Source organism: Numenius arquata, chromosome 2, assembly GCF_964106895.1.
Source record: "Numenius arquata chromosome 2, bNumArq3.hap1.1, whole genome shotgun sequence".
Lineage (NCBI taxonomy): Eukaryota > Metazoa > Chordata > Aves > Charadriiformes > Scolopacidae > Numenius > Numenius arquata.
The window spans coordinates 97,782,992-97,810,374 of record NC_133577.1 but is presented as its reverse complement, the minus strand read 5'-3'; the positions used below and the strand labels follow the sequence as shown (position 1 = coordinate 97,810,374).

The 27,383-nt window shown below is 40.2% G+C and overlaps 1 protein-coding gene across 1 annotated transcript in view; it reads right to left on the bottom strand.

The window, feature by feature from the left end:
- LRIG3 (leucine rich repeats and immunoglobulin like domains 3) overlaps positions 1-27,116 on the bottom strand; it is a 44,930-nt gene extending 17,814 nt beyond the window's left edge. The window contains exons 1-5 of the mRNA XM_074167997.1: positions 26,668-27,116; positions 19,313-19,384; positions 18,958-19,032; positions 2,883-3,017; positions 2,097-2,240 (exon numbers count right to left, since the gene is read on the bottom strand). Of these exons, the coding sequence (XP_074024098.1) occupies positions 2,097-2,240; positions 2,883-3,017; positions 18,958-19,032; positions 19,313-19,384; positions 26,668-26,840 (599 nt within the window). The 5' untranslated portion in view covers positions 26,841-27,116. The remainder of the gene's footprint in view (positions 1-2,096; positions 2,241-2,882; positions 3,018-18,957; positions 19,033-19,312; positions 19,385-26,667) is intronic.
- Between the last annotated feature and the right edge of the window lie 267 nt (positions 27,117-27,383).

Here is a 27,383-nt window from a genome sequence, read left to right as displayed (position 1 = left end):
ACAGAGACAAGATGTAATAAAAATCAAATATTTCACTGTAATACATTATGTTTAACCACGCTAACACTGTTCTGCCTTTCTAATACGGAGGACAAGTACTTGGTAGCTCCTTGACTTTCAGATTTAAAGAATCCTTGTAGACCTAGAATGTCATGGTTAGTCCTGTTCACAAATTCAAAGGTGAAAGCAAGTTCCTGGTGTTTATCCATCTGTGAAGCCATTAAGGGTAGCTTGTAATTGCAATCAATAATCAGTCAGAAAGTGAAAAGTTTATTAAATAAAATTAAAATTAATTTAAAATTAAATATCCTGTCCGATCCCTCTCTTTCTTAATCTGGAGTCAAGCATTCATCACACACTTCTCCCTCATTCTCCACAACTAGTTATTAATAGGTCCTTCCCTCTTTCTTAAGTGGTCTTGGCACTCACTCTTCTGCCACCACACACACCCTTGTAGGTCAGAAGCTGGGACCCACGTGTACACTGGAAGGGAGTTATAAGGCATAACTAGCTGGAGGACAAGCTACAGTGACAGTAGTACTCAGTATTTTCTAGTTGCCTGCTCTCCACAACACTGTCTTGGTTTTGGGCCTCTTTAACTCCAAAACCTGTATCAACCCCAAGCAGCTTTCCAACTTTGAGCTACGTAAAAAGGGAAGTCTAGCTTCACACAGGCACAAACAACAATGTTAACTGGTTTTATAACACTGAATTTTGAACTAGCTATCATTTGCTAAAGTTATATTTATTAGCAACAATTGGTACATAATATAAAGAGACAGGATCAGACAATAGTAAGAAAAGGCCCTCATGCAACAATGAGTGATCATCTGCCTCTTCAAGAAGATATATCAACCTGAATCCTACCAAACCAAGAAGCAGCCTCTCCTTCCAAAACTTAGTTCCCTATAGGAAGTAAAGATCTAAATAATTCTCTCTGCATAGTTACGTCACAACTATTTTTCAGAATCTCAGTCAGAATTCAGCTTTCCTTTCTGGTATCCTGATATGAACCCTACCTGGTAACAGATATCTGATAGAGAACACTATTCCTCCTGTGTTTATATGTGCATAAAGCAGTGAAGAACATTCAGCAAGAGCAGCCTTCAGTTCTTCCCCACTCCTCCTCTGAACATTTCTTCCAGGTGCTAACACAAATTTTTGACCTTCATTTCAGATTAGCTACCTAACATAACTAGGTCAGCCTACTGATTAAACAGTGAACGAGTAGAACTTTTTTAGGCAAGAATATCACCAAATCCAAAATTTCAGTTGAATCCGAAGATCTGAAAGTCTACTAAGATCGTTAACAAATCCTGAACTTTGCAGGACTGTTCTCGAACTCTTCTACTGAGGCTTGAGTGAAACTCTTGCTGCATTTGTATACAGAGAAGACACAGTCGCTGTTTCCAGATGTGCCAAGCATCCTAAAACTTCACTGCTCTTACGACCTTTCACTTTCAAGGTCAACCTAAGAGAGTTGATAATTTTTAACTCTTGACTATCTATATATGGAAAATAATTATTCAGGATTTCACAAAGTGCAGTCCTAGCCCATCCTCTTGCCAACTTCCTGCACTCTAAGTTTTCCAAAAAAAAAAAAAAAGGAAAAAGATATTTTATTTCCCCATCCTCTTCCATATTAAATAACTTTATTATTTATTAGATAAAATCACTTATAGACAGCATTGTATCAGTGAAACTGATGGAGATCTATTTACTCAAGCATATTGCTTATTGTCATCCCTTCTGAAAGCAAATTAATTACCTCCATTTCACTGTGAAAGCACAAAATAAATAAGAGACTGCTGCAGTGAACTACATAAGTTTACTTCTAGTATTTTTCCAATGCTTTCTTACAGGAATACTGCTTTTTATTTTTTTCTTTTAATAGGCGAACACGATTTTAAACACAAAGACTATTCACATCTCACCAATATGTAAGACTAGTTTTGTTCAGTACAAAGCTGCAGTTAGTAAGGGTTGTTGTAATGTTTTCTGTGTCTGTCTCACTCTGCCTCTGGTTAAATTAAAGGTTAAAGTTCAAGCACTGCCAGTGCTTTGAAAACAATTAGTCAATTGTAGGTTGCACTTACAGGTGCTGCAGATGGGAGAGTTTAAACATCTTTTGAGGGATTGCTGAAATTTTGTTCCTGTTCAGTTTCAATACTTGAAGTGTGGTAGACAAATTGTCAAAGGTACCAGGCTCCATGGAGGTTATTCGGTTACTGTTAATGTACCTGTTGAAACAATGTCTAGAAGGTTAAATTTACAGTTATTTAATAAATTCTTAATACCAAGTAGTGAAACACAAAGCTATTGCGCTGCCTACTCCTTGATAAATGGAATTTCATTTATCATATTAATTAGAGTTCTTGACAGCTCAGTCTACGGCCAAAGAGTATTTCACCACCAACACTTTGCTCAACTCTGCAGGAGTGTATTACTGGCAGAAGATAGCATGTTGCAACCCCATTACTTTATTCTCACTCAGTGTAGCTCTGGCATTGCAGTATTACTGCATAAAGATTAAGATAGATTCAAAAAGTCCCCCAAACCCATGTAACTCAAGACTAGCTCAGCCACGGGGAACTTAAGTTCATTTTGTTACATAACTATTTCTCTCAAGAGATGCGTCTATTTGTTTAATCTCAAGATAATCACCTTCACTTTTTATGAACTAAAATATCTCACTGCAACAACTTGTGTATTCAAATTAGCAGCTTATGTTAAAACTCAACAGTTGAAAGTAGGAATTAATAATGAATGCGTGTCTAACTGAAACAAGATTTAGCACCTTAACAAACAGCTGCCAATCTAAGCTTTCCAACAAGTTTTTTGAAAGCAACCTGAAAGAAAAATAAGTAGTAAGTTTTACTTACAGATACTTGAGCTGTAACGATGGAAATGATGATATTTTTAGCTCTGATATGTTGTTGTTGCTCAAGTCCAAAGTCTCTAGACTCTGAAATGGCTTCAGATGTTCAGACAAGACATTGGCAATCTTGTTACTGGTCCTGAAATTTAAGGACGGTAGTCAAAAGACTGTCATTTCCAGAGTAAACCCTTGTTAACTACACGACTGACGAAAGCTATTTCTTAGTTCCTCCACTTGAAAATAATTTCTAGTTAAAGAAAACCAATAAAGTATGTTCTCTAGACATAACATTCATTTCTAGCCATCCCAAATCCCAACTTGGAATGCACTAAATAAATGTGTTCACCAAAATTTCTTAAAACCTATTCCCAGCAAACAAGATGAAAAAAAAAAATGCCTTATAATCCAATTACTGCAATTCATGGCTTTTAAAACAAGATGTTAAACTCTATGATCATCTATTTCTGAACAGTAGAAATATCTGGTAGTTGCATTGAACACTATGCCACAGTATCATTATGTAATGAGATTAGAGTTGTTTTCTATTTTAACCAAATTAACATCATAGTAGCTAGACAACATGTTTTGGTTTTTTTTAAAAATCCTACAGCATGAAAATCAGACTGAATTTCCAGAAAAACAGAACTATATTAGAAGAGATGGATGACAGTATGCTCCCTCAGAAAGACATTCTCTAATTTTGCAATTACATTTAGTATTTCATCCTACGGATTTTTCTAGTGAGTTAGCAAAGAGTAACATTTCTGCTTATTACAGCTCATTGCAGAGGTTCTGGACTTCATGTCTGGTCAAACTTCAGCTAAGCATCACACCCAACTCCACAACAAAACCTGCGCAACTGCATTTAAAGACATGGGTATCCTGGTCTGCTATAAGGAATATCCCCCTTCTTTCACTTCTAATGAAAGGTACTTTTTCCAGTGATCATATTTCATGTCCATACTCAGCAACCTACTAGTTTTTCAACCACAGTTGCATAATGTACAGAATCATACAAGCACATCAGCAACATTTACAGGGTTACTCGTTTGGGGCTAATGGTAGGGAATAGGGGAAAACAGATCACGACCACTTAAATGAATGTAACCCAAAAAGATCCTTGTTACCTTAGGAAGTTCAAATCAGTTCTGGCTGTGGTACATTCTGCACCTAATAAGATGAATGATCAAAATTTAGGAGCTCTCCCCAGCTCCTAGAAATTGCAGGCAAAGGTAATTTCAGTAGAACTATCAACATGAATGTTGATTCTGGAAAGTGTTTGCCTTTATTGGAAATATTTGCTCTGGATCAAATAGCAAGCCACACATTTAGGATAGCATGAACAACCCTCACATATTCAAGGGGTGAGGGGGGTATTACTGCTCAAGACAAAAAAGTCCTGACTCAAAAACTGAACCAGAAGTTAGATTAATGGGCCTCCTGACCACATTTGGGAATGGGTAAGTGATCTTGCAGCCCCTCCAGTGCTGCGCTCGGATCATGTTTCATTCCTCAGGCTGTCTGGTAGAGGTACACTGCATTTTTTTTTTAGCTCTTAGCTGAAAATATTTATAATAAATGGAAACAAATTACTTTAATAAAAAACAACAACAAACACCACCACCATGTGTCAGTCCCACTGGCCAAATAAGACTTTGAGTTAGATAACAGGTCATAGAGCCTTGCCTTTATGCATTAGTTTGTTTATAAGGTAATTACTAACAAGGTATTAAAACTGCCAATTACTTGAGTGACGAATAAAATTTTCCTTGCAGTAAAAGTGTGCTCCAGCAGAAGCCAGCAATTTCCTGAACTGCACGCCTCCTAAATTGCAGTGTGAAAGTGCTCAGTTATAGAGACGGCTTGCACAGTGCTGTCTTTGTGTCAGAGCTGCTCCATAAAACAGAAATTCCTCACAACTGGCAGGATAATAGCCCCTGTATTACAAAGTTTAGCTGGACCTAATGGAACCGAATAAAACTCTTATACAGCCTTCAGATTAGCACTTAAACTAACTGGCAAATTACCTGACACAAACCAGGTTACAACAAACACAAACAAACAAAAAACCCCAGCTTGTTTGTTTCAGGGAATGTTTTTCTTTCTTGGTGATGGTAAGGTCATATCCTGGGGAGAAAGCAACTTCTTCTGCTCACTGAAACTGAGCTACACATCAAAGTCCTAGTCCATCTCACAATGAAAATCAAACCAGCCCTCACTGCACCTTCTGCTTACTCGTATTTGTAGAAGCTACTCAAATGCAGAATTTCTGAATTTTTATTGCTGCAACCTCCCAGTCCAGTTCTCTCTTAAAAAAAAAAATTAAGAACCATAATTCACACCCAGGAGATCATCTAGCGCTGAACATAGCCAAACAGTTCTACTTTAAGGCCCAACTTTAGTTAAAATGAGAAAGTTCAATTCTAATTTGATTTTTCTTCACTATCATCACTTAAGTAAATCAAATAAAAACAATGTATTGGCATCCTCATAACTGCCAAATCACTGTCAAAATTAGTCAAGATGGATGTGTGTGAAAATGCAAGCCTATCTAATTGCCAAGGCCGAACCAAACCATATCCTCTGTGTCAGCACAACAGCACACAAGTTTGTTCACTGGGGGGGTGAGGGGGTGAGAGCGGGGAACAAAAAAAACCTAACAAGAAAACCAACCTTCCAGCAAACTGCTGTTATTACTGTGCTCAGACAAAAGGAGCAGCACACCCCACATTGGTTTCGTTTCACAGCCCCTCAAGGAGAGATCAGAGCAACAGAGAACCCCTGCAACAAGTGAACCAGCACATCAAGTTCTCACAGAAGCGGACCTGAAGCAATTTGATCACCGTTTCTTCATGTGCAAAGAACAGCAACAAGCTGCAGCTTCCTTACAACTTCTCCTCTTACTGCTAAAGCAGCAGGAGCACCGAGGAACACAGACAAAAGCACCAAAAATACCTGCATGAATTTGAACATGTCTTCTGCAGTTTGAGTGCTTACACCCTGACTTGTGGCAAAAAAACCCCTCAAGAGTGCATGCAGACTGATTTAATTATTTTTACATAAGCCTGTAAGACAGAATATCAATTTTTTTGTATGGGTATGAGAAACCTTAGCTTTCCCTCTCACCATTCATGACTTCAACCACACCACTAGGCCAAAACATCTCTAACAGCCCTATCAATCATGACCTCAAAATTCATTCTATATAAACAACAGCTACAACTTATCTGACATATTGACTTGTACTTTCCTTGCCTCTGGGGAAATATAAAGCAGGGCAGCACCTTCTGTATCCATTTTGTTAAGGATCGAGTTAACACCATTTAGACATAATAGCTCTTATGTGCTAAAAAAAAAAACCAACCAGTTTTTAAAGAGCTGAGATAGTATGACTAAGTATCTGTTGATAAAGATTGTCAATATGTTATGTTTTCTACCTAAGAGAAATACATATGCAAGCTTCATTACTCTGATCCTGTAACATAGAAGTCCCACCTCAGAAACAGATTAAGACCTGAAGTCCTATCTTTTGTTTCTATTCAAAATCTCAGCACGAAAATACTCTTGGCAGTTCCTTCTCCAGCATAACTTTCTTCCAGGTAGATCTTGATCTGCTGTGTTTTGAGAACCTTAGTCTGATCCATGAGAAGGTGGAGCAACCTGGTAAAAAGAACAGTTGTCTAGAAAGGCAGTTTTGGAGAGCTGTGTCTATGCAGCCTGTTCTCCAAAGCTCTTAGATGTAAAATAACTGTTTTAATATCTGTGTGATTCTGCACTAAGACAGTATCTCCTGCCCCTCAACTAAGTCCTGAGAAACACAATAGACCAAATTTGCCACACAAACAGGCAAATGAAAAGAGACATATCTTTTTGGGCAGTGCTGAAGACAACTCACTGGGGTTCATCAATGTTTAGTTTGACCACCTTATGTTTATAGGGCTTCCAGATTACAGTTGGCTTGGAGGCAGCCATGTCAGAGCACAGGCAAAGCAGATGTGATTGTCCTCATCCAAGCACGTACTGGGTGGTCTCTGTTACGTGCCACTAATGGCTCACAGCCTCCTTTTTCACATTTCTTCACATTTTTGTGGTTGCTTCACCTGTTCTTCCCTCCATTCACCCACCAACATCATACGACTCCTGGCCTTTCATCTACTCTTTCTTGCACTCCCCCTCCTGCCCTCCCAAATTCCTTTGGACTTTTGGATCTCTTGTAAGAAACAAGGATGTCAAGACACAGAGTGGAAGAAAATTTAAGCAAAAAAACCCACAAACCTAATTGATAGTAAAGATGGAAGATCAATACTGTAATGAACTTCCTCAGACAGTGCTGGACAACTCATGTTTTGTGGCTTTTAGGATGAGGCTGGACAACTTTAAGGAACACATAACAGAAGAAAGAGTCTCTTCCTTCTTATAGTAATTAGTGAGAGAACAAAGATACTCATCTTTTTTATTCACAGAATCACAGAATTGTCAGAGTTGGAAGGGACCTCTAGAGATCATCTAGTCCAACTCCCCTGCTAAAGTAGGATTGCCTAGAGCACGTTACTCAGGACTGCATCAAGGCGGGTCTTGAAAATCTCCAGAGTAGGGGACTCCACAACGTCCCTGGGCAGCCTGTTCCAGTGCTCTGTCACCCTCACCGTAAAGAAGTTTCTCCTCATATTTAAATGGAACTTCCTATGTCCCAGCTTGTGCCCGTTGCCCCTCATCCTATCGCTGGAAACCACTGAAGAGTTCAGCTCCATCATCCTTCAACCCACCCTTTAGGTACTTGTAAACATAGATAAGTGTTTACTTGTGTTTACTTTATGTCTATAACAAGTGTTTACTTGTTATCTCCCCTCATATTCCATTTCTACTCATTTGACTACTAAAACTAGCCAACTGTAACGAACAACTACATCATTTAAAATATTGTAGTTATGGTTTTAAGCTAAACATTGCCCTTAGAAAAATCCTGGTATGAATGCGACTACATGCTCTTCTCACCATTAGACACCCAACCGCACTGAATTAAGAACCTCTATTTTTTTGAATCTTTGCAGTTGTTAAGATACAGAAATATTTCAAGTGAAACTGTTTTTCTCCCAAGACAAAGATGCCAGAAATAGAGTCAGGATTCTGGCTCACTTCCAGTCCTACTGGTAGGTCTACAAGTCTGATGCCTCCTTCACACACAGGCTTCTCAAGTTCATTAGAGTAAGCAGTTGTTCTTTCTTTTGAAGGTCTCCTTCATTCCATGATCCATGCCTGTCACTGCTCTTTCGAGCCAGATGTCAGTAACTCTCTGATCTAATTTTTTTGCTCTTTGTGGCATACAGTAGAAAATGAAAACTCAGAACTCTGTAGGCTACTGATGCCCTGTCCAAAACTTGAGACCACAGGCTTACTGACTCCTAAACCAAGCACAAATTGGGAAAAGCAGAAGAGAAAAATATAAGAATGAAACAACACTGGTATCAGAGGTGTTCTTATCACCAAAAAGACAGAGGCAAATCCAAACTTCCAAACGTGATACTCCATAGCAATTCTCTCCTGATTCCAGTCACAGTACAAATATGTAATTAATTAAACTTTCCTTCCAAACTCTCTTCTTGATAGCCTGGAGTCTGTTTCCCATTACACTTTCTGGCCTTTCCAAAATAATCACAAGTTACTTAGCATATGATAGCCAAATGAATGCGTAAGTTCATTATTTTAAAGAAGATACACAAAAAACCAGCTATGAAATAGCACAGCTATTTCAGCATGAGCTGACAACAGGCAAAATAACCCACTGCAGACTTGGTGCACTGACTGTTAGCTAATGCTAAAATCTTGGACAATTGTAAGTATGACCTAGTTTAAACACAGCATAATGTCCTCCAATACTATAAATCATATTTCTAATCAGATGTATGGACTCATTAAGTAAAAACACTTATCCTTTATTGTTACAGAGCCAACCCTCCCTTTTGGAGGGTGCAGACCAAAGTCTGGGGCACTTCAGATTGCACATTCTTCTAACTTTACTCCTAATCTCAACTGCTAGTACAAGTTGAGGGATGTTCTCCTGTCCACTCCTATTTCACTCAAGGCACTGAGTCATTACATTTCACTGCTCTATAGCAATAACCACTTGTATAAAATATAACCCCAATACTTATGCCTGACCTCCTAACTTCATTCTGACTTCCCTCATTCTCTGTGCTGTATGCCCTACAACTTGCCACCTCCTCCTTGGTAAAATTTCCTACCATTCTGCCATTTTGTCACACAGGAACAGTGTTCTTTATTTTTCTGATCCATTATTATTGTTTTTAATTCATCTTTTTCTTTAACGCTGTTTATCAGAAAATCATGCCAGATTTTTTTTTTCACTGCAAATAGCTCATAAAAATTGCATTTGTTTCCATTCTCATTGCAAAAGCATTCGTCTAGACTCTCACTACTGTATATTTTTGCTACAACAAACTTTGGGTTTCTACATACTTCTCTTTCCCATCATTCAGTCTAAATTGCTGCCATAAAAATCTAGTTTCCATGTCTGCGAGTCTGACTAAGACAGGTTCCTTTTCAAATTCTTTCATTTACTTCCTCTTAGTCTCCACACCAAATGTCAAAGACTGCAAGAACTAATTCCAGTAAGTTTCTTTGCTCTAGCTTTTTTGCTCGCAACTTCAGCCCAAGTCACACATGGTTTACCACCACTCTCATTTTTGGGACTTTCTCCAAGTAGCCTTTTGCCTGAAGCCTAGTCTGGCATTCCTCTATCCTTTCTTTCAATCCTTCTTCAAAACAAACTCTTCCAGGCAGCATCCAAATCTTAATCCTTCCCATAATAAAGTGGTAGCTGAAGAGATGACAAGGATGTAAAATATTTGACCAAAATTTTCTTAATATTGGGAGCCAGACTTCAGTTTAGTATGCTAGCTTTATAAACACACAATACCACTTTCTCTGGCAAGCGTAGAAGGGAAAGGCATCCACTCCTACTGAATGTGAGCTTTCATTTTTAGGAGTTGCGTCTAAACTTCTTTCTTGGGACTGTGGCTTTCTGAATGCGAACTGAGACAGCATTCTCCTGAGTTTTATACACAGCTTCTACTTCCAGACTACTGTGAGATGACAAAGAGGCAGATTTCTCACACCTACACCTATTCCAAATAACCTCACAAACAAGGATTATGAAAAAAACTTCTAACTTTATAGAACGCCCCTTGCAGGAGTTTTCCTCATTAAGATACTGCCGCCCAGTGAAAACTATCACTTTTATTTCCACATTGCCAGCTGGGGCAAATGTACAATCTATTATGCATGTTTCCTTCAATTAATTGAATTTTACTTCTCAAGATGACTATTTGAAGCATAATCTGGATTACCTAACAGCACAAAACATATATAAATATACTTTTCCATATTTTAAACAGAAATGGACATACAATACTAAAATAAAATCCCTTCTAAATAGTATAAGGGATTAGTCACCACTTTTCTTCAGTAACTACGCTTGTGCATAAAGCTAGATAGGTACTTCAGCTGTATGTTGATTAATTAAAGCCAGGATGTGACAATGCACACTTAAATTTTGGAAGAGTATCCTTTTGGCAATAGATATTTATTTTTTTTAACCAAGAATGAAAATCACTGACCAGTATACACTCTATTATTCCCTCCCCCCCCCGCAATGAAGAAGGTATGACTATTTTGTTCTTCCCAGCAAGGAGAATGGAAGCAAACACGAAGCTGCCTAAAATACAGATGAATTTACAAATCCTTGGTAATAAGCTCAGCATCTTGTTTAGCAAAGATCTATGACAAGCCACTTCAACTTAAGAGTTAGTTTATTTAGTTTTAAGAGCTACAAAGAAAAATCTTTTTTCAGACTACACATCTCAGTTAGGTAGCATGAACAATTCCATTCACCCTGAAAAGCTCTATTAAGTAAAGATACACTGCAGTATCATAAGCTCCACGTACCAAAGGTTTGTACTGCATTGGAGTTAGCTCTGCCTCCACTGCAGGACAGCACAAAGCTTGACCAGTCTCAAGAAACAACCACATTGTAACCAGGTCTTTCATCAACAGGATTTTATTCAGACTGGAGCAAAGCATGCTGTCCGCTGAAGAAATCTTACTGATGACTGAAATCAGGATTAACGAGCAAAGGAAGGAAGGAGCAGGAAGGAACTAATATAGTAAGACACAAAGGTAAGCCTCAGCCCTTCTGATAATTTTAAAATTTCAGAGGTTATTTATTAAAACTAGCACACACTGAAACTCGAAGGTCTTCTCCAATAAATTTCCCTGCTGCAGCTGTTGATGAGCAACAAGTAGAACCTCCCATTGAGAGCACATACTATTGCCTGGAGCTGAAAAAACTTTTTAGGCATTTGCTGGGTTTTTGTTTGTATCCAGTGACCAAAATAATAAATTTTTTTAAACAAATAATTGTTGATGGCTTTGATAATTTTTTTTTGTTGTTCTGTTTGGGGTTTTTTGTTGCCTTTGAAGAGAATGACTTTGCACTTTTTCAGTACAGCAATTCAATTTTAACTTCTGAGTTTACTTCTCAGAAGTGCTCATTGAACACCAAAGGCCTGAGGTGAATAATGAAGTGATCAGAATCATTTTAGACTGGCTGATCAGAAAGCTACATTTAAAGCTAGACCAATTTTGCTTATTGTGAGAAGTTGTGAACCCCTGCAGTCAATTAACACTGGCTACTTTCCAGTCCTTTTGTCCTGTTTTAGCTCCTGATCTATTTTTTGTTTGTTAATATGTTTTGTTCATTTACTTTTTTAAACATCCAGGACACATGACACATGTCTTCAAAGCCAATGCATTTAAACAGGCATATACCAACAGAAAGACATTACAAATGGAAGGCTGCAGAAAGCCTTCAAAAAAGTGACTTGTGGATTCAGTTCAGCACCTAAAAAACAAGTGGGCACATTTCAAGAAATCTCCTCAATACCGGCAACGTTTTTCATCATCTCAGCTCAAAAGTGAAGGGCCACCTGATTCCTTGTTTTAACCACGTTGAAGGCTTCCTGAGGAGATGGGGTTGGAGGATCCTCTCAGGGTAGGAGAAGAAAACCTGTGCCATGTTGCATATTCTATACATCTCTTATGAAAAGAAGATTTCACATTCTGAAAAAAAGTGAAGTGGGAACCTAATATAAACCACATATTAATGTAAAACTTGAAAAACATTACTGAACTGTGAATCATCCATACTCCTTTTATTCCCACATCACAAACTTTTGTGTTTTCCACCCTGGCTTTAGTAAGACTGAGCATTTGCTTGTGTCCTAGACTAACGTGATTGGTCTTTACATCACAAGCTACAAGGATATTTCCATCTAAATCACCTGCACCATAAGTACTAGTGGTTTTAAATAAAATAATTTCCATTCAATAAAATGTAAAATCACAAACTTATTTAAAATACTCCATCGTTTAAAGCTAGTCTAACGGCAGAATTTCACTATACGCACTAGAGACTTTGGCATGTACAGCTTTTCTAGTCCCTACAGACAACATGATTACTGTATAATATATCCTGGATGTGGGTAATAAGAAACATGTTTTTTAAGTCTAGTTCTACTTACGCATTTTGATTAGAACAGTAAAATTTAGTTGGAGAGGCAGGAGGCTTTAATACCCAAAATTGCTGTGTCTCTCTAAAGTCACTGCTGCCTTCCATATTCCACAGTACTCAAGGATACAGTGCACTGATGATGTTGGATGGTGTCTACAATTACATATTTTTAAAAATTCTGTAAGAAAAGTACTATGGGTTTCTTATTTAAACTGTATATGCTTAAACAAAGCCTTGAATAGTGTTGCAGCATTTGCATATCAGTTCCCCCACAGCGTTCTCCTGGAGAAGCTGGCGAATCATGGCATAGACAAGTGTGCTCTTCACTGGGTAAAAAACTGGCTGGATGGCCGTGCCAGAGAGTTGTAAGTAACGGGGTGAAATCCAGTTGGCGGCCGGTCACCAGTGGTGTCCCTCAGGGTTCAGTTTTGGGGCCAGTCTTGTTTAATATCTTTATTGATGATCTAGATAAGGGGATTGAGTGCACCCTCAGTAAGTTTGCAGATAACACCAAACTAGGTGGGAGTGTTGATCTGCTTGAGGGTCGGAAGGCTCTACAGAGGGACCTGGACAGGCTGGATCAATGGGCCAAGGCCAATGAGATGAGGTTTAATAAGGTCAAGTGCCAGGTCCTGCATTTCGGTCACAACAACCCCAGGCAGCACTACAGGCTCAGGGAAGTGTGGCTGGAAAGGTGCCCAGCAGAAAAGGACCTGGGGATGTTGGTGGACAGCCAGCTTAACATGAGCCAGCAGTGTGCCCAGGTGGCCAAGAAGGCCAACTGCATCCTGGCCTGTATCAGGCCTGTATCAGGAATAGTGTAGAAGGAGTAGGGAAGTGATGGTGCCTCTGTACTCGGCACTGGTGAGGCCTCACCTTGAGTACTGTGTTCAGTTCTGGGCCCCTCACTACAGGAAGGATATTGAGCTGCTCAGTGGTGTTGAGCTGCTCATGTGTCCAGAGGACAGACACCAAGCTGGTGAGGGGTCTAGAGAACAAGTCATACCAGGAGAAGCTGAGGGAACTGGGCATGTTTAGCTTGGAGAAGAGGAGGCTGAGTGGAGACCTCATTGCCCTCTACAACTACCTGAAAGGAGGTTGTAGAGAGGTGGGTGGTGGCTTCTTCTCCCAAGTGAATAATGACAGGACCAGAGGAAATGGTGTATAGTTGCAGCAGGGGAGGTTTAGATTGGATATCAGGAAGAATTACTTTACTGAGAGAGTGGTCAGGCGCTGGAACAGCCTGCCCAGGGAGGTGGTGGAGTCACCATCCCTGGAGGTATTTAAGAAACGTGTAAACATGGCCCTTCAGGGCATGCTCTAGTGCACGAGATGGTTGGTTTGTGTCTGTTTGTGGCTGGGTGTGGTGTGTGGTGTTTTGTGGGGGTTTTTTTTGTTTGGTTTTTTTTGTTTTGGTATTTTTGGTTTGGGTTTTTTTTGTGTGGTTTTTCTTTTTTTGTGGTTGGACTCGATGATCTCAAAGGTCCCTTCCAACCATGAAGATTCTGTGATTCTGTCTTTCTTCCTTAAAAAGCACTAATCACACTAAAAGTACTTAATAAAAGTAAAAGCCCAATGCGAAAGATAATTGGTAGGAGTCAAAGGAATTCTATAAAAGGCTATTGTACTTGTATTACTTGTCGTCAACCTGTTTCTGGATTCAACTTAAGTACAAAACTTAACAGCAATAACAGATGTAAAAGACAATTCTAGTTTTCTTCTCCTGGACCAACATCACAGATTCTAGCAGATTTTCAGGATAAATAGGACAGGACTGGAACATCTTGGATAAGGAATGCCATTAGAATGAGAACTAACTTCAGAAGCTCTGCTTGTTCTCCTGGAATAAGGGCATTAGTGCCTAGTTCTCTACCTCACATAAAAGTGATCCACGTATCTAGAAACAATGAAAAATATTCCATTTATTCTCCCAGAACTGCACAATTTCCCACTATAAAACTTCCACAACGGTGTAGAGCAATTCCATATTAATTTAACCATTTTTACAAGCACTTCAGGAACACAAATTGGGAAACATCTAACATATTTTAGTTCCAGGAATAGGTAGACAGTACACAGTATTACTGTGTATAGTGTCTGTACATTATATTTTTGTGGTAATCAGTTGTTAAATCCAGTACTCTCCCAAAAAACTTATGTTGTCAAGGTGTTGGTGTGACCTGGCCTCCTGGCTAGAGCCACTGTGCTGACTGGAGAGCTGGCAACCTCTGGCAAACAGCTGAACTTCTCTTTCTGCCTTGATAAACTGCTCCTTTCCTGCCTCCTCTCACAGAAAACAAAGAAAAGGGCTGAGTGAGCAAAAAGAACACCCTGCAATTTCAGTTTCAGGTATTTTACTTAAATGGTCAAACATGCTCAAAGATGCCATCAGACCTTTGCAAGTAACATCACTGTAAGACAGAAATGCCCAAGCACATTGGCTAGACATTTCAAAAGGAACCTAACTTCATACATCTAAAAGTTAGTTCAAAATAGGTATCTGGATAGTCTTCAGTAGGAAAGTCACGTGAACTATCTTAGGGAAGACAAATCACTTCAGAGAGTACCTTTTCTTCTCCACTCATCCTGAAAAGGACCTACAGTTAGTAACTCATACTTACGATGTCAAACTTTCAAGAATTTAGGGTAGGGAAGATGAATCCTACTCTTTCCTCTGTCCAGAGCATCTTTTATCTGTTAGTGTCAGGCAAGCCATCACAGCTTCACAACCTAAAGCCTCCTCAACAGATTTAGCCCAAAGTACCACCCATTTAGTTCACAGCAGTTTCCAGATTCCCAGGAGGCTCGGAAGCTCTCCTATGCCATGTGACAAGATACATACTCATCACATGAAAAAAAAAACCAAAAAACCATAGATGCATCTCCAGCCATGTAACAACAGTGTGCCTGCATGTGCTTGTATACTCTTTCACATAGACTTAAGGTCTTCCCAGGGTGGTGGGCGGTGTGTGCCTACCTGATACTCTTCTCTCCCATGGTGTTCAACTCTTAGCTGGCATCCATAAAAACAAAATGTTGGCATCGTTGTTCATATTACAGACAGACCGTGACCATGAGACTGGGAACATCTACTGCTCTGGGTATGTTTACCCTGCATAATTCAATAGTATGTAAATAGCTAAGCTAGATAAATATCAATTAGAGAGCTAGAAATGAGGTAGCTCCAGAAATGGAAACTACACTAACATGATAATCCACCCATGCTTGTTTAAGCTGCTCAAAGAATTTAGACACATAGTGCTGTATGGAGATACTGGCACTATTGTTCACTGCAGACATATCAGCAGTGTGATTTCCTTTGCAGGGCAAGAAAATTCTTGCAGAACAGGTAAAATTCTAAGGCTCCACAGCTAGAGTGACGAATACTAAGAAGTGAAAAAAAATTCTTGCCAGGAGAGTATCTTCGACAATGAAGATTTTGGCAAGAAAGAAGAGTACCACTTCCACAGCATTCCTTGAAGACTCCTTGGAAAAAACAACTGGCTTTTCAAATGACAGTAATGAACCAACATATACGTATCTCACAAGAAACATAATCAAATCAAGTTTCAGAAGACTAGCACCATCCTTTCTGCTATTATTTGAAAGTCAGAACAAAGACTCAAAAAGGCAACAGTGGTTTGTTCTGGAAAGGCTCCACAAGCTCCTTTCATATAAAAGTTTAAAATCCTGAAGAAAGTCATCAGATGTTTCAAGTATAGTTATTCTTTGAACAGAAATAAAAATTATAGTGTAATTGTTCCATGTGTTCTCTTTGCATGACTTAGATACATTAACTCAGTTTGATTCAACCCCTCCGAATAACATTCAATACAGAAAAACTAAGTGAACATATTTTTTCACTTCAAAAAAAAGGATCATTTGTCCATGAGTATTTGTCCATCTATGATACCACTATATTACATATACTTTTATGCCAGACAACTGCTGTATATTTATTCCTCTTTACTTGTATTCTCTTCTGAAAAATGAGAATTAACATCTTTACATAAATAACTTCCAACCTGTAAGAAAAGGAAGCTGAGGGGAGACCTTACCGCTCTTTACAGCTACACAAAAGGAGGTTGTAGTGAGGTGGGGGTTGGTCTCTTCTCCCAAGTAACAAGCAATAGGACAAGAGGACATGGCCTCAAGTTGTGCCAGGGGAGGTTTAGATTGGGTATTAGGAAAAGATTCTTCACTTAAAGGGTTGTCAAGCATTGGAACAGGCTGCCCAGGAAACTGGTTAAGTCCCCATCCCTGGAGGTATTTAAAACACGTGTAGATGTGGTGCTGAGGGACACGGTTTAGTGGTGGACTTGGCAGTGCTAGGTTAACTGTTGTACTTGATGATCTTAAAGGTCTTTTCCAAACTAAATGATTCTATGATTCTCTTGTGTTCTAAAGAGAAACCTTTGCAAAAGAAATAAGATGCTTTATTTATTGAACAATGCAATACCACTCTTTAATTTTATGTTCTATGTACATCCATTTTGATACGGAACAAACAATTGTATTAGCTACTATTAACTTACGAATGTCAGTGTAAGTAAAACCTATAAATAACTTAATGAATTATTTCTACCATATTAATCTCAAGGAATCTCTGCTGTGGTCATAGAATAGATATTAAATCTCAGCTGAAGCACACTTATATTCAGTAATCTCCCAACACCACAGAGAAATAATGGAAATTAGAACAAGAACAAGGTAACACCCAACCAAACCAACTTTAACTGCATTGGTAGTATAACAGCTTTTAGAAATACTTTTTTTTTTTTTTTCCTTTTAAGTGTCAGTATATACAGTGCAAAGCACAGATTTAACAAAGGTTTTTCCATGTTTGACCACCTGAGTAAATCAAGCAAGTTAGTGACCTAACGATATGAAACAACCAATCCAGCACTGACTGATTGTCAGTGATTCTCCCAAAGAGATACAGAAATCTTTGCACAGCTACAGAAGCATGATTTTAGGTTCATCTAAACTAGGTAAGTTTCCATGAGAAAGACTAGAGGAAATGCTAAGACAAATTCTCAACTTTGTTTTCACCAGAAGTAATGTAGACGGATCTAAACCACTTTATTACGTTACTATTTCCAACCTTGTGGCAAAAAGAACATTAGAAAAGTGGTAAAAAAAAAAAATATATATTCTTTATATCAACTAGACGCTTATAGTACAGAATGCCATGCCAGTGTAAAAATAATGTCAACATTAGCAAGAAATAGAAGATACGCTTAAATTCAACAGTTATTTGTTAGACACCATCTGCTTTTTCTTCCATTCTTTTCTGATTCTGATCTGTAAGAAACCACATCAGTATCAAATGTCACTTAGTTCTTATTCAAACAGAGCAGTCCAGACACAGCGGCTGCACCAGCTGACTTAGCTGACCTGGGCCTAGAGTAAAAACAAACCCCTATAAATGACCAGATGTAAGCAATTGAATAGTGATCAATTTAATTAACTGAACAGCTTTCCAAAGTTTACTGTATTGTTTTAACCCTTCAGGCTTCTTCAAGAATGGTAACTTGCAATTTGTATTCAAGGGCAGGATATGGCCAGAGGGCTACATATTAGTAGCTTTAGACACTTTAGATTCCCACTGATAAAACCCAAATCCCACACATGAAAAACATGTCTTTTCTTTTTTTCCCAATTAAGAGTATGATAGTTACTATTTTTGTTAGCAGTTTCTTCAAGATTTTAGAGAAATTGGATAATGGGGGAGAGAGGGGGAGAAATCAAACTGTTTTCAAGTGAAAACTTCAGGAATAGTATTTCCTTTAAAATACACTGTTTTGGTTATGGGCTCCATATGCTTTTTACAATTTTGTACTCATATTACAGATGCCACATCAAGTAATCTACTGATTACTTTCAAACAAAGCAATGAACATAGACATAATCGTGTGTCTCAATTATATGTAATAACTGTAACTGTAAAAAAAAAAAAAAAAAAATATGCCACACATTAAAATGGGCTCAAAAAGACATTTTAAAGATATTGGCAAAATAACTTCTAACCTAGATACTTGTCCTGAAGCTGCATCTCGAAGGGATTTCCCCATGTTGCCCACTGAAGTTAATGGAATTCTGCCATGATTTAGCACAAGTGGGATTTCAGCCAAGATGCATAATGATAGAGTGCAACTCTTGTTTTAAAGTCTGCATTGTAAAAGTTTGTATAACATTTACTAATGTTTGTACAGTGCCTAGCACAACAGGGCTGAGGCTTCTGGGCACTACCACAACATAAATTAATTCTAATGCAGTCTTTGTATCTGAGGGTAGCATAAAAACTACAAGGATTAAGCTCAATTATACACATTTTAAACAACCTGCTAAATAACATGACATAATCAAGTTCCTAACCACAAGCTGCTCTATTTCCAATTATTTCACTTTAATCTCCGTAATGCACATATTTCCACGAACCCTGTAGAGTTAGTTCCACTAACTAGGGACAAGAGTAAGATCTACTTACAAAGACAGAAGAGTTATATTTGCAGAGACTGGTCCCAGATCTGGAATGATCTCCAGTTCATTGTTGTTCAACTTCCTATTAATATTAGAAAAGGGAAAGTCAGCTTTGATGTTCATCACAAGTATGTACACTGGACTGGCTAAATTCCTGAACCGTGTCACTCTAAAATTCAAAAATAATTCCAGTTTCACTTAAAGCAAAATATCAGAACTGCAAACATCTTTGTTGTTCAACCAATTATCCCTAGAGAAATATCTATGCAATTAGCATACACAAACACTGGTTGGTTTTTTTGGTTGGGGTTTTCTGGCGGAGGTGTTGTTTTTGTTTTTTTAATTAAGACAAATTAACTTACACTTCCTGAAGACTATGAAGGTGATCCAAGAGACTGGTCTTGATTGAAGATAATTTGTTGTGACTTAAGTCCCTATGAAGTTACAAAAATAAACAGCCTGTCAGTTTTGCCATAATATATCGGGTAAAGCAATACAATTTCAACCCAAATTATGTTATCATTTGTTTCCAAGTCCATAAAAAGGCTTTTTTATATTAGCAAAATTAGAATATAAACTCATTTGAGTATACAAAGTATACCTCGATCACTGCCAGCAGTGTCAAAGAATTTCCTATACCTCTGAACAATTTAGAGCTGTTCACTGGGATGTGCGTAAGACCCACAAAAAACATCTGAAGATTTTGACTCACATACATCACCAACAACCCTCCTCCCCCATCTCTTCACAACAAAAGATCTGGCTAAAGCTACCTCTTGGTTACAAGGAAAATTCATGAACCAATACCCATTGCAGTCTTTTCCTTGAGTCAATCATAGTATTTTTATCATTTACTCATGTACTCACTCACTTCTGTAATGCAACACACAGATCGTAAGTACACAATGAGGACTGTCCATAAATCTCAATTCTATTTTCACACTTCCACACAGTTCAGGACTCCATTCCTACATAGCCCAATTCGATGGGGATCTTACGCAAAATCAGACAAAAACAGACATAGAAAGGCCTAATTCTACTCTGAGTTTTAAGATGACTGTATACTAGCCACACTAATACTCAATCGCACCTGAAGTAGCAGCTCGAGCACTTAGCTTGTGCCACTCTGTACTGAAGATCCCAAATATATATTGATGCAGTTTCTAAGAAATCTTGTTAGTGTCGTTGCAGTGTTTGCTACAAAACAAGCCAGGGTCAAGAAATTCCTTTCCTTACAGACACGACATATCTTCACCATACGTCCTCTCAAACATTTGACAGCACCATAAAACAGAGTCCTAAAACACTTTTGGTGTAGCCTCAGAAGTACTGGAAATATCACAGAAACAAAAGAATGGCCATACAATACAAGGTAGAGAAGTTTCAGAAACTTAAACTTGCACATCTGTAGAGATCTGCACAAGTGGTAGATTCACAACTGATCTTGTAACTATGGCAAGTCTTGTCGAAGACCTCCCCTTTCTTAGTCACTCATCCACCACAACACGCACCCTTAGTCACTCATCCACCACAACACGCACAACAACGCATCCCATTCTACAGCCACCTCACCTGCACCAATTCAGCCATCTGCAAAGCACTGGCTGGACACTGTAACACTCTGTTTATCCAAACCAGCAAACAAAAACTGCACTATTTTTAAGGAGTTCTTAAACTCACACCGGTGCGAGTTTGCAGTGCAGACACAGAAAGACTCGCATCATCACACTTCAGCAGTGAGCTGCTGTAGCATCAGGTTAAGGCAGAGAAACTTCTCCCACTTCATGACACTTTTCCCCATGCTAACTAAGCACTGAACAGTCATCCAACGTGCTTGGGGCCCTCATCAAGCCACAAGGGTATGATGTATTTCAAACTGAATCTATGAGGAAACTCCAGGATTCCCTGCTTTTTCTGGATAATATGATGCAGTACAGTCACCTGTATTGAGCGTGCCCAACACAGGCCTGATGGCCATGGATGTGCCTACTCTCCATCTACAGTTCTGGAATTTAATAAACCTGATGATCATCATATTCTTGCTCCACACGGACCAGAATTGGCTTAAATCAAGCCAGGTTCTGTGGGTCTGTGCTGGGTGTTCCGCTCTGTGACTGAACAACTGCAGATCCAGAGAACTCTGGTTTCTCTGCACCCACCACTGCAGGTTCTTGGACATGGGTGTAATGCTGCAACCCACACCCAGGCTTTTTCAACACCACATGGGGATGGTAAAACTATGTTTTAGACTTTAGACCAGTTCTTTATGCCGTACTTGTTCAATGTTGCCAGGACAATTCCATCGTCCCTTTTGTCCTTGCCTGGAGTCAGTGGTTAAAAAAAATATATATTAATAAAAATCAAACATTAAAAATAATCCCAGGCACGTACGGGCATTACCAGGGGTACCACCAGCACTTGGTTATGAGGTGTGCCCTGAGCCAGCCAAGTGGCTCAGGCCCAGTGGGCTGCAGAGCTGTGGCACCGGCGTCTGGCTCAGGGCCACGGGCAGGGAGGAGATAACACAATTTCCCAAGCCAGGGCTGCACAGGAGTGTGCACAAGGCAGATCCGCAGGTGCGAAAGGCATTTTCCAAGAGAAAAGAAAAAGCGGGGGCGAAGGCTGTGGGGGAGCCACCTAGAGAAGGGGAACACCCTCTACGACCTTCAGGTGGCCACAGAGAGGATGTTTTCCGAGAGTCGGCTCCGGACTCAAGCACCTAATATACATCCACGCCTTCTTCCAGGTGTCTAAACACCTACAGATTTTTCTCTTCAAGATGGAAAACCAATACAGTGTTAACATTTTCAAAAACCCACAAATGTTAGTTTCATCATTATGATTTTGATTTCTCCTGTAAATGAGGTTAACCACACTTGAGTTAGAGGACTGCATCGTGCACTGCGTTAAAATCTAGTGCAAACATTCGTCTGGCCATAGACTGGAGAAAAATCCCTTTGTTTAACACCTGAAGACATTAGCTGCATAGATTTGAAATTCTCACGCTACAGTCTTAAATGTAAAGACTGGAGAAGTATGCTGTTACAAAGATCTTGAGGGAAATCTAACTTGGTCCTTTAAAGCAGACAGAATAGAGACAATTTTTACCCTTAAACTTAATTCAATATTTGGCTTTAATCTGTAGGGATTATAAGAACTATGCAAATAAACAGCCAAAATTCAGCGAAGTTATGGCTGTTAGTGCCCAATATGTTACTGTTCTTCATGCTTCATACAAGACTTAGGAATCAGTAATTATTTCAACAAAGAGCTTTCAACATTAGTGCTAAAAACCTGCATTTCTTCATTTCATCTAAAAACCCTGCAAAAGGTTTATTTAAAACATGTTTGCCTAAAGGACCTACCAGACAGTAACAGACGTGAGTAGATTTGTTCTGCTGGAGTTATAACATGTTTAAAAAAAAAAAAAAAAAAAAAAAAAAGCCTGGCAGAGTCCTTAAACTATAAAAAATCCTGCAATTACAACCACTGCTGTGCATGATCACCACACTGGAGCCAGACACTTTCACTCATAGCTCAAGCTCACATCCATCTGGAGTCTATCAAGGCAACCGTGAGCGTAACAACTTACACTAGGTTTCAAACTTTTTTTTGTGTGTCTGTGTGTGTGTTTTAACACTAAAGATACTCTCAGATTTTCCACATAGCACCTACATTAAAAAAAATACAGAAGTACAAAATCCTCATTCCTGGTTTCCTTAAAGCAGGTTGTCAAACACAAGCTGCAAAATACCTAAAGCAAACCAACAACAAAAAAAAAACAAACCGGACAATACTGAATTGCCTATCTCACACAGCTGGATAAAATATGAATTGTAAATATTTTAATAAACTTTATTTCAGTGCTACTGGCAGGAGAAACTTCACCAAAAAAGCCTTGCAAGTTACATTTAAGTTAAACAGAGCAGTTGGAAGTGAACCAAGAGTTAAAATATTTGTCTTTTACTAATATTCTAAGTGAAGCTTAAGCCTACAGAAGTTTCTGAAACTTATAAGCACTGGATCTGAGGCATTTTTTAAATATAAAAATCTATCATCCCTGTTGCAAAGCTACAAGTACATTTCAGTCCAATGCATTTCGCAACATATCTTTAAACAAGCATGAAGAAAAGGTTTGAAAACAGATCAGTATTCTTCCTTCACAGAAATGGAACTGACAATGTTAAAACACTAAGATTATTACTATGCATCTTCCATTTCTGAATTTTCCTTGTCTGTTAAAACCACATTGCAAGTGGGGAGGAAATCTCCTCTGTGATTACTTTTGCTACTAAAATTTCAAAAGCCATGAAAGATATAACAGTGAATGCACTCAGAAACTTCAGAAACCAGATTTATATTAAGAATTTCTTTATAACAATAAAAAGTACATATACCTGTTCTTCACCTCAGATTTCTCATAAAAGTGATTGAGCATTTAAGTAGAATTGCCTCCACTTGAAAAAGCTTGCCAAAGTTTTTGAGGCCCTTTAAGAATCTGTTTTATGAAAGAAACTATTTTGTATATTCCATTATGTTTGTATGACCATATTTCATAACTGAAAAGTCTCCATGTTAGAAAGCTGAAATGTACCTCTGAATGTCAATGTTTGTGTGATAAAAAATTGAAAGGAAGGCCTAATGCATAAAGGGAGAGGCTGAGTGTTTCTTCACACATTTTATAAATATAACTTTTAGACTCTAACTTAATTTACAACACTTAGTCACAATTATCATCTTCTTCCTTAGAGAACTCAGAAACCTGAGCCCCAAGTCAAATTTTAAAATGCAAATCCAGCAACAGCTTCTTAATCAGTCCCACTGGGGCCTATAGAGCTGCTAATTCAGCAGAAATCAGGAGAGCTGAAAAACAAAAAGCCAGGCTGTAGCTGTTTTAAGACACTGATCCAAAGTGACTCATAAATCAGCTTGCTATGTTCAAGTTTTAGTCTGGAAAATATTGAAAAACAGCTGTGAAAACCATACGGCCCTTTTTTCTGGCAAATCTGGTAGAGAAGTAGAGGATTTATAAAATGTAAATACTAAAGATGTAATACAAACACAAGTGAAAACCATCTTTCAGACTTTCCCTCCTGCCCCACCGACAGTTTTAGCATTCCTCAGTGAACCTGGCGAGGGGTAGGGCAGTGCCACCGGGAGTTTGCACACATGGAGGACACCGGCCAAGGCTCAACATTCTTCCTCCCTCCCTCCCTCCTCCTCCAGCTCTGCTACACCAGCTCTAACAAAGCCACATTCTTACAACCTGGGGACACACATCCTAGAAGTAAATTGAAATCTTAACTTCAGAACTATTTGTACACAAAACCATTACAAATGTTTGTCAGTTCTCAGCAGTCTGTCACCTTCTGTGAAGGTGAAGGCAGCATCGCAGAAGATGGTATTTTGCGCTAAAATCACAGTAAAGCTGGCAATTATACCCTATTTACACCCCATTTCCGTACAAAGCAGTAGCAATGAAACAGAAGGGGAAAAAAAACCTCAGTTCTCAGGCTCATTTTCTTTTCAACCTCCCCGAGATTGCGCAGCCCCATCACATTAGATTCTCTCCTTTTATTTCATTAGGGAATTTGAACAAAAAAGGAACGGAAGAGTGAAACAGAGCTTCTGAAAGCCAACTCCATCTGATGTTCCACTAAGGCGAGGAGACGGATGGGCAGAGGAAGATGTAGGGCCTAATGCGGGCCTGGACCTTCTCTTCCTTCTCCTGCTTGGGAGATCTCGCCTGCGTATTTTGAGAACACCGTGTAATAGTTGTTGTTTTCTAAAGAGGATTGGAAAGCCTGCAATTAAACTACTAGCCTTTGGCTATAGCCGCTACGGACTTCCATGGAAAACACAGTAAACATATACCAATAAAATTCATAAACAATCTTTTACAATTTTGAAGTCCACAGTTTGTTGCAACAATAACCCAGGCCGTCCAAACCTTTTTTTTTTTTTTTTTTTGCGTATGTAAAACCGAAACGCTTTATCATCTTAAACGTTGTGCAATCCCAGCCCCAAGTACTGGAGTAGCTGGAGGTAACAGACAACGGCCTCTTCCTCACTCTCTTCTTTAAGAAGAAGGGAAGGAAGAAAGAGTAGGGTACTTCTAAGGCATTTGACACAAACAAAAGAATTATTTACACAAAAGCGGCCAGACCACATGGTTTGGTGACACCTACAAAGATGTACTCCTGTGAGTTTAAGAGCGAGGGACACAGCTGTCCAATGAGTAATCACAGCAGGGTTTCTTACAACAGACCAAAGCTTATTTATACAAGTGGAACTTATTTTCTCACACTTTTAAAGGAATGTGAACTTACATAAGGACAATTTACACTACCAAGGGAATTCTAATTAGAAAAACCTCCCTTGTGCTGACAAAAAAAGCCCTGCAATGTGTTTTATTGTCTCTCAGTAACTTAAGTGGAAAAGACAAATTTGGGTAACTGCTAATACAAAATGCTTTTTAAAGCAACTCTAAAAATTAAAGTTTTTTTCCCCTTGGTTTTTTGTTTAGCATGCTGTCACACCTGAGTTTTAACAGTGCTAAAGTAAGCTAAGCTAAGGAACTAAGCTATGAAGCTTAGCTTAGTATCAAAAAAGCCTGAGGTTTTGTCAGAAAACTTATGTTAGCGTACTGAAATACTTCAAAAGAATAGGAGGGATGAAATTTAATAGGAAGCAAAGCCAGTTGTTGAATGTAAAGCAGATCCGGTATTTGATTCGTATGCCTTAATCACATCAGCCAAAAAAAAAAAAAAAAGTTTCTTTCCCCTCACACTTTCCTATACCACTCCTGGAAATATTCAACTCCCAGAGCCATTCCTATGCTCAGTCCCATATGGTGTCAATACAGCCATCCACATTTCAAGAGTGAAGCAGCATGACCTCCAGACGAGGCAATTGAACAGAATTAGCCACAACTAATTGAAAGTCTTCCTGTTTACTTTAAAGTCCTTATCTCAATCTGCTTTGGAAATGTAATAGAAAATTAATACGACTAATATAGAAGATCTCTGAGTGACGAGAGATTAAAAACAAATGTGAGAAGTCCCTCAGCTATTTCCAGGCTTTTAGAAAGCTCCCGTAATTTATCTTTTGTCCGTAAAAGTTTGTCACTGAGAGTAAATTTTCTACAGATGGCATTTCAGTACGCGTTACGGCGGATTCCGTGAATCCGTGCCACCGGACCGAACGGGGCGAGATCCGGTGCCAACGAAGTCATCAAACCCAAAACGATCGGGGAAGAAAGATGAAGAACCGCACACGTTAAAAAAAAAAAAAAAAAACAAAAACAACAACAAACAAAAAAAACCCCAACCAAACACGAGACCAGTTTTCCCGACGCACACATCAGTATCAACTTGACGATTACTGCACATCTTCCAAGAAAGTCACCAGAACTTTCCCCCCCCACCTCAGCGCTGTCGGCAGCGCTCCCGGGAACGGTTTCAGCCCGGGCGCTTATCACCATCTCCCCCCCGCCCCCGGGGCCGCGGCCCACCCGAGGGACGCTGCCCCTCGCCCCCGCTGACAGCTCGACCGCGGCCCCGGGGCGCTGCCCCCTCCCGCCCTGCTACCGCCGCAAAAACCGCGTTTCTCTCCCCAAAACCAGCCGGCGGCACGGGACCGCCGCCCCCACCGGGGCACCCCGGCCCTCAGGGGCGGAAGATGGCGGACGGGCACCCCCCAGCCCCCCGATACTCACAGCTGCACCGCCCCCCGCGGCAGTCGCTCGGGCAGCCGGCTCAGCCCCAGGCGGCTGCAGGCGACGAGGTGCCCGGCGCAGTGGCATGGCGCTGGGCAGCGCGCTGAGGCGGTGCGGACCCCCAGCAGCAGCGGCAGCAGCGCCAGGAGGGCGGCGGGCGCGGAGCGGGGCATGGCGGGCTGAGAGCCGCTGCCCGCGCTCCCCTGTCCCTGGCGCTCCCTCACTGACAGAGCCCGGCGCGGCGCGACTTCCCGCCTCTCAGCGCGGGTGGCGGCTCCCGCTCATGCTCCGGAGCCGCCGCCAAGGTGGGGGGAAGGCGGCGAGGAGGGGGGTGTGTGGGGGGGTGTAGTAAAAAAGTAAAGGAGAAAGCGGGCGGGAGGGAGGGAGGGGGTCCGCCGCGCCGCCAGCCACTCCGCAAACTTTCCGCCGCCTCAGCCCGCCTCCGCCCGGCCGGGGGAGCCCCGAGCGCGGCCCGCCCCGCCGCAGCCCCCTCCCCCTGCCATGTGACAGGCGCCGCCCGGCCCGACCCGGCCCCGCGGGGCTGAGGGGTGCAGGATGGCGGGCCGGGCCGGGCCGAGGCGCGAAGACGAGGGCGGCCGGGCCCGGCCCTGCCCTGCCCGTGCGGGATTTCCCTTCGCCGTCGCGGCGCTTAACGCGAGTCGGGGCAACCCAGAAGCCGCTGCACAGAGGCCCCAGCAGGTTCCCAGCCAAGCCGG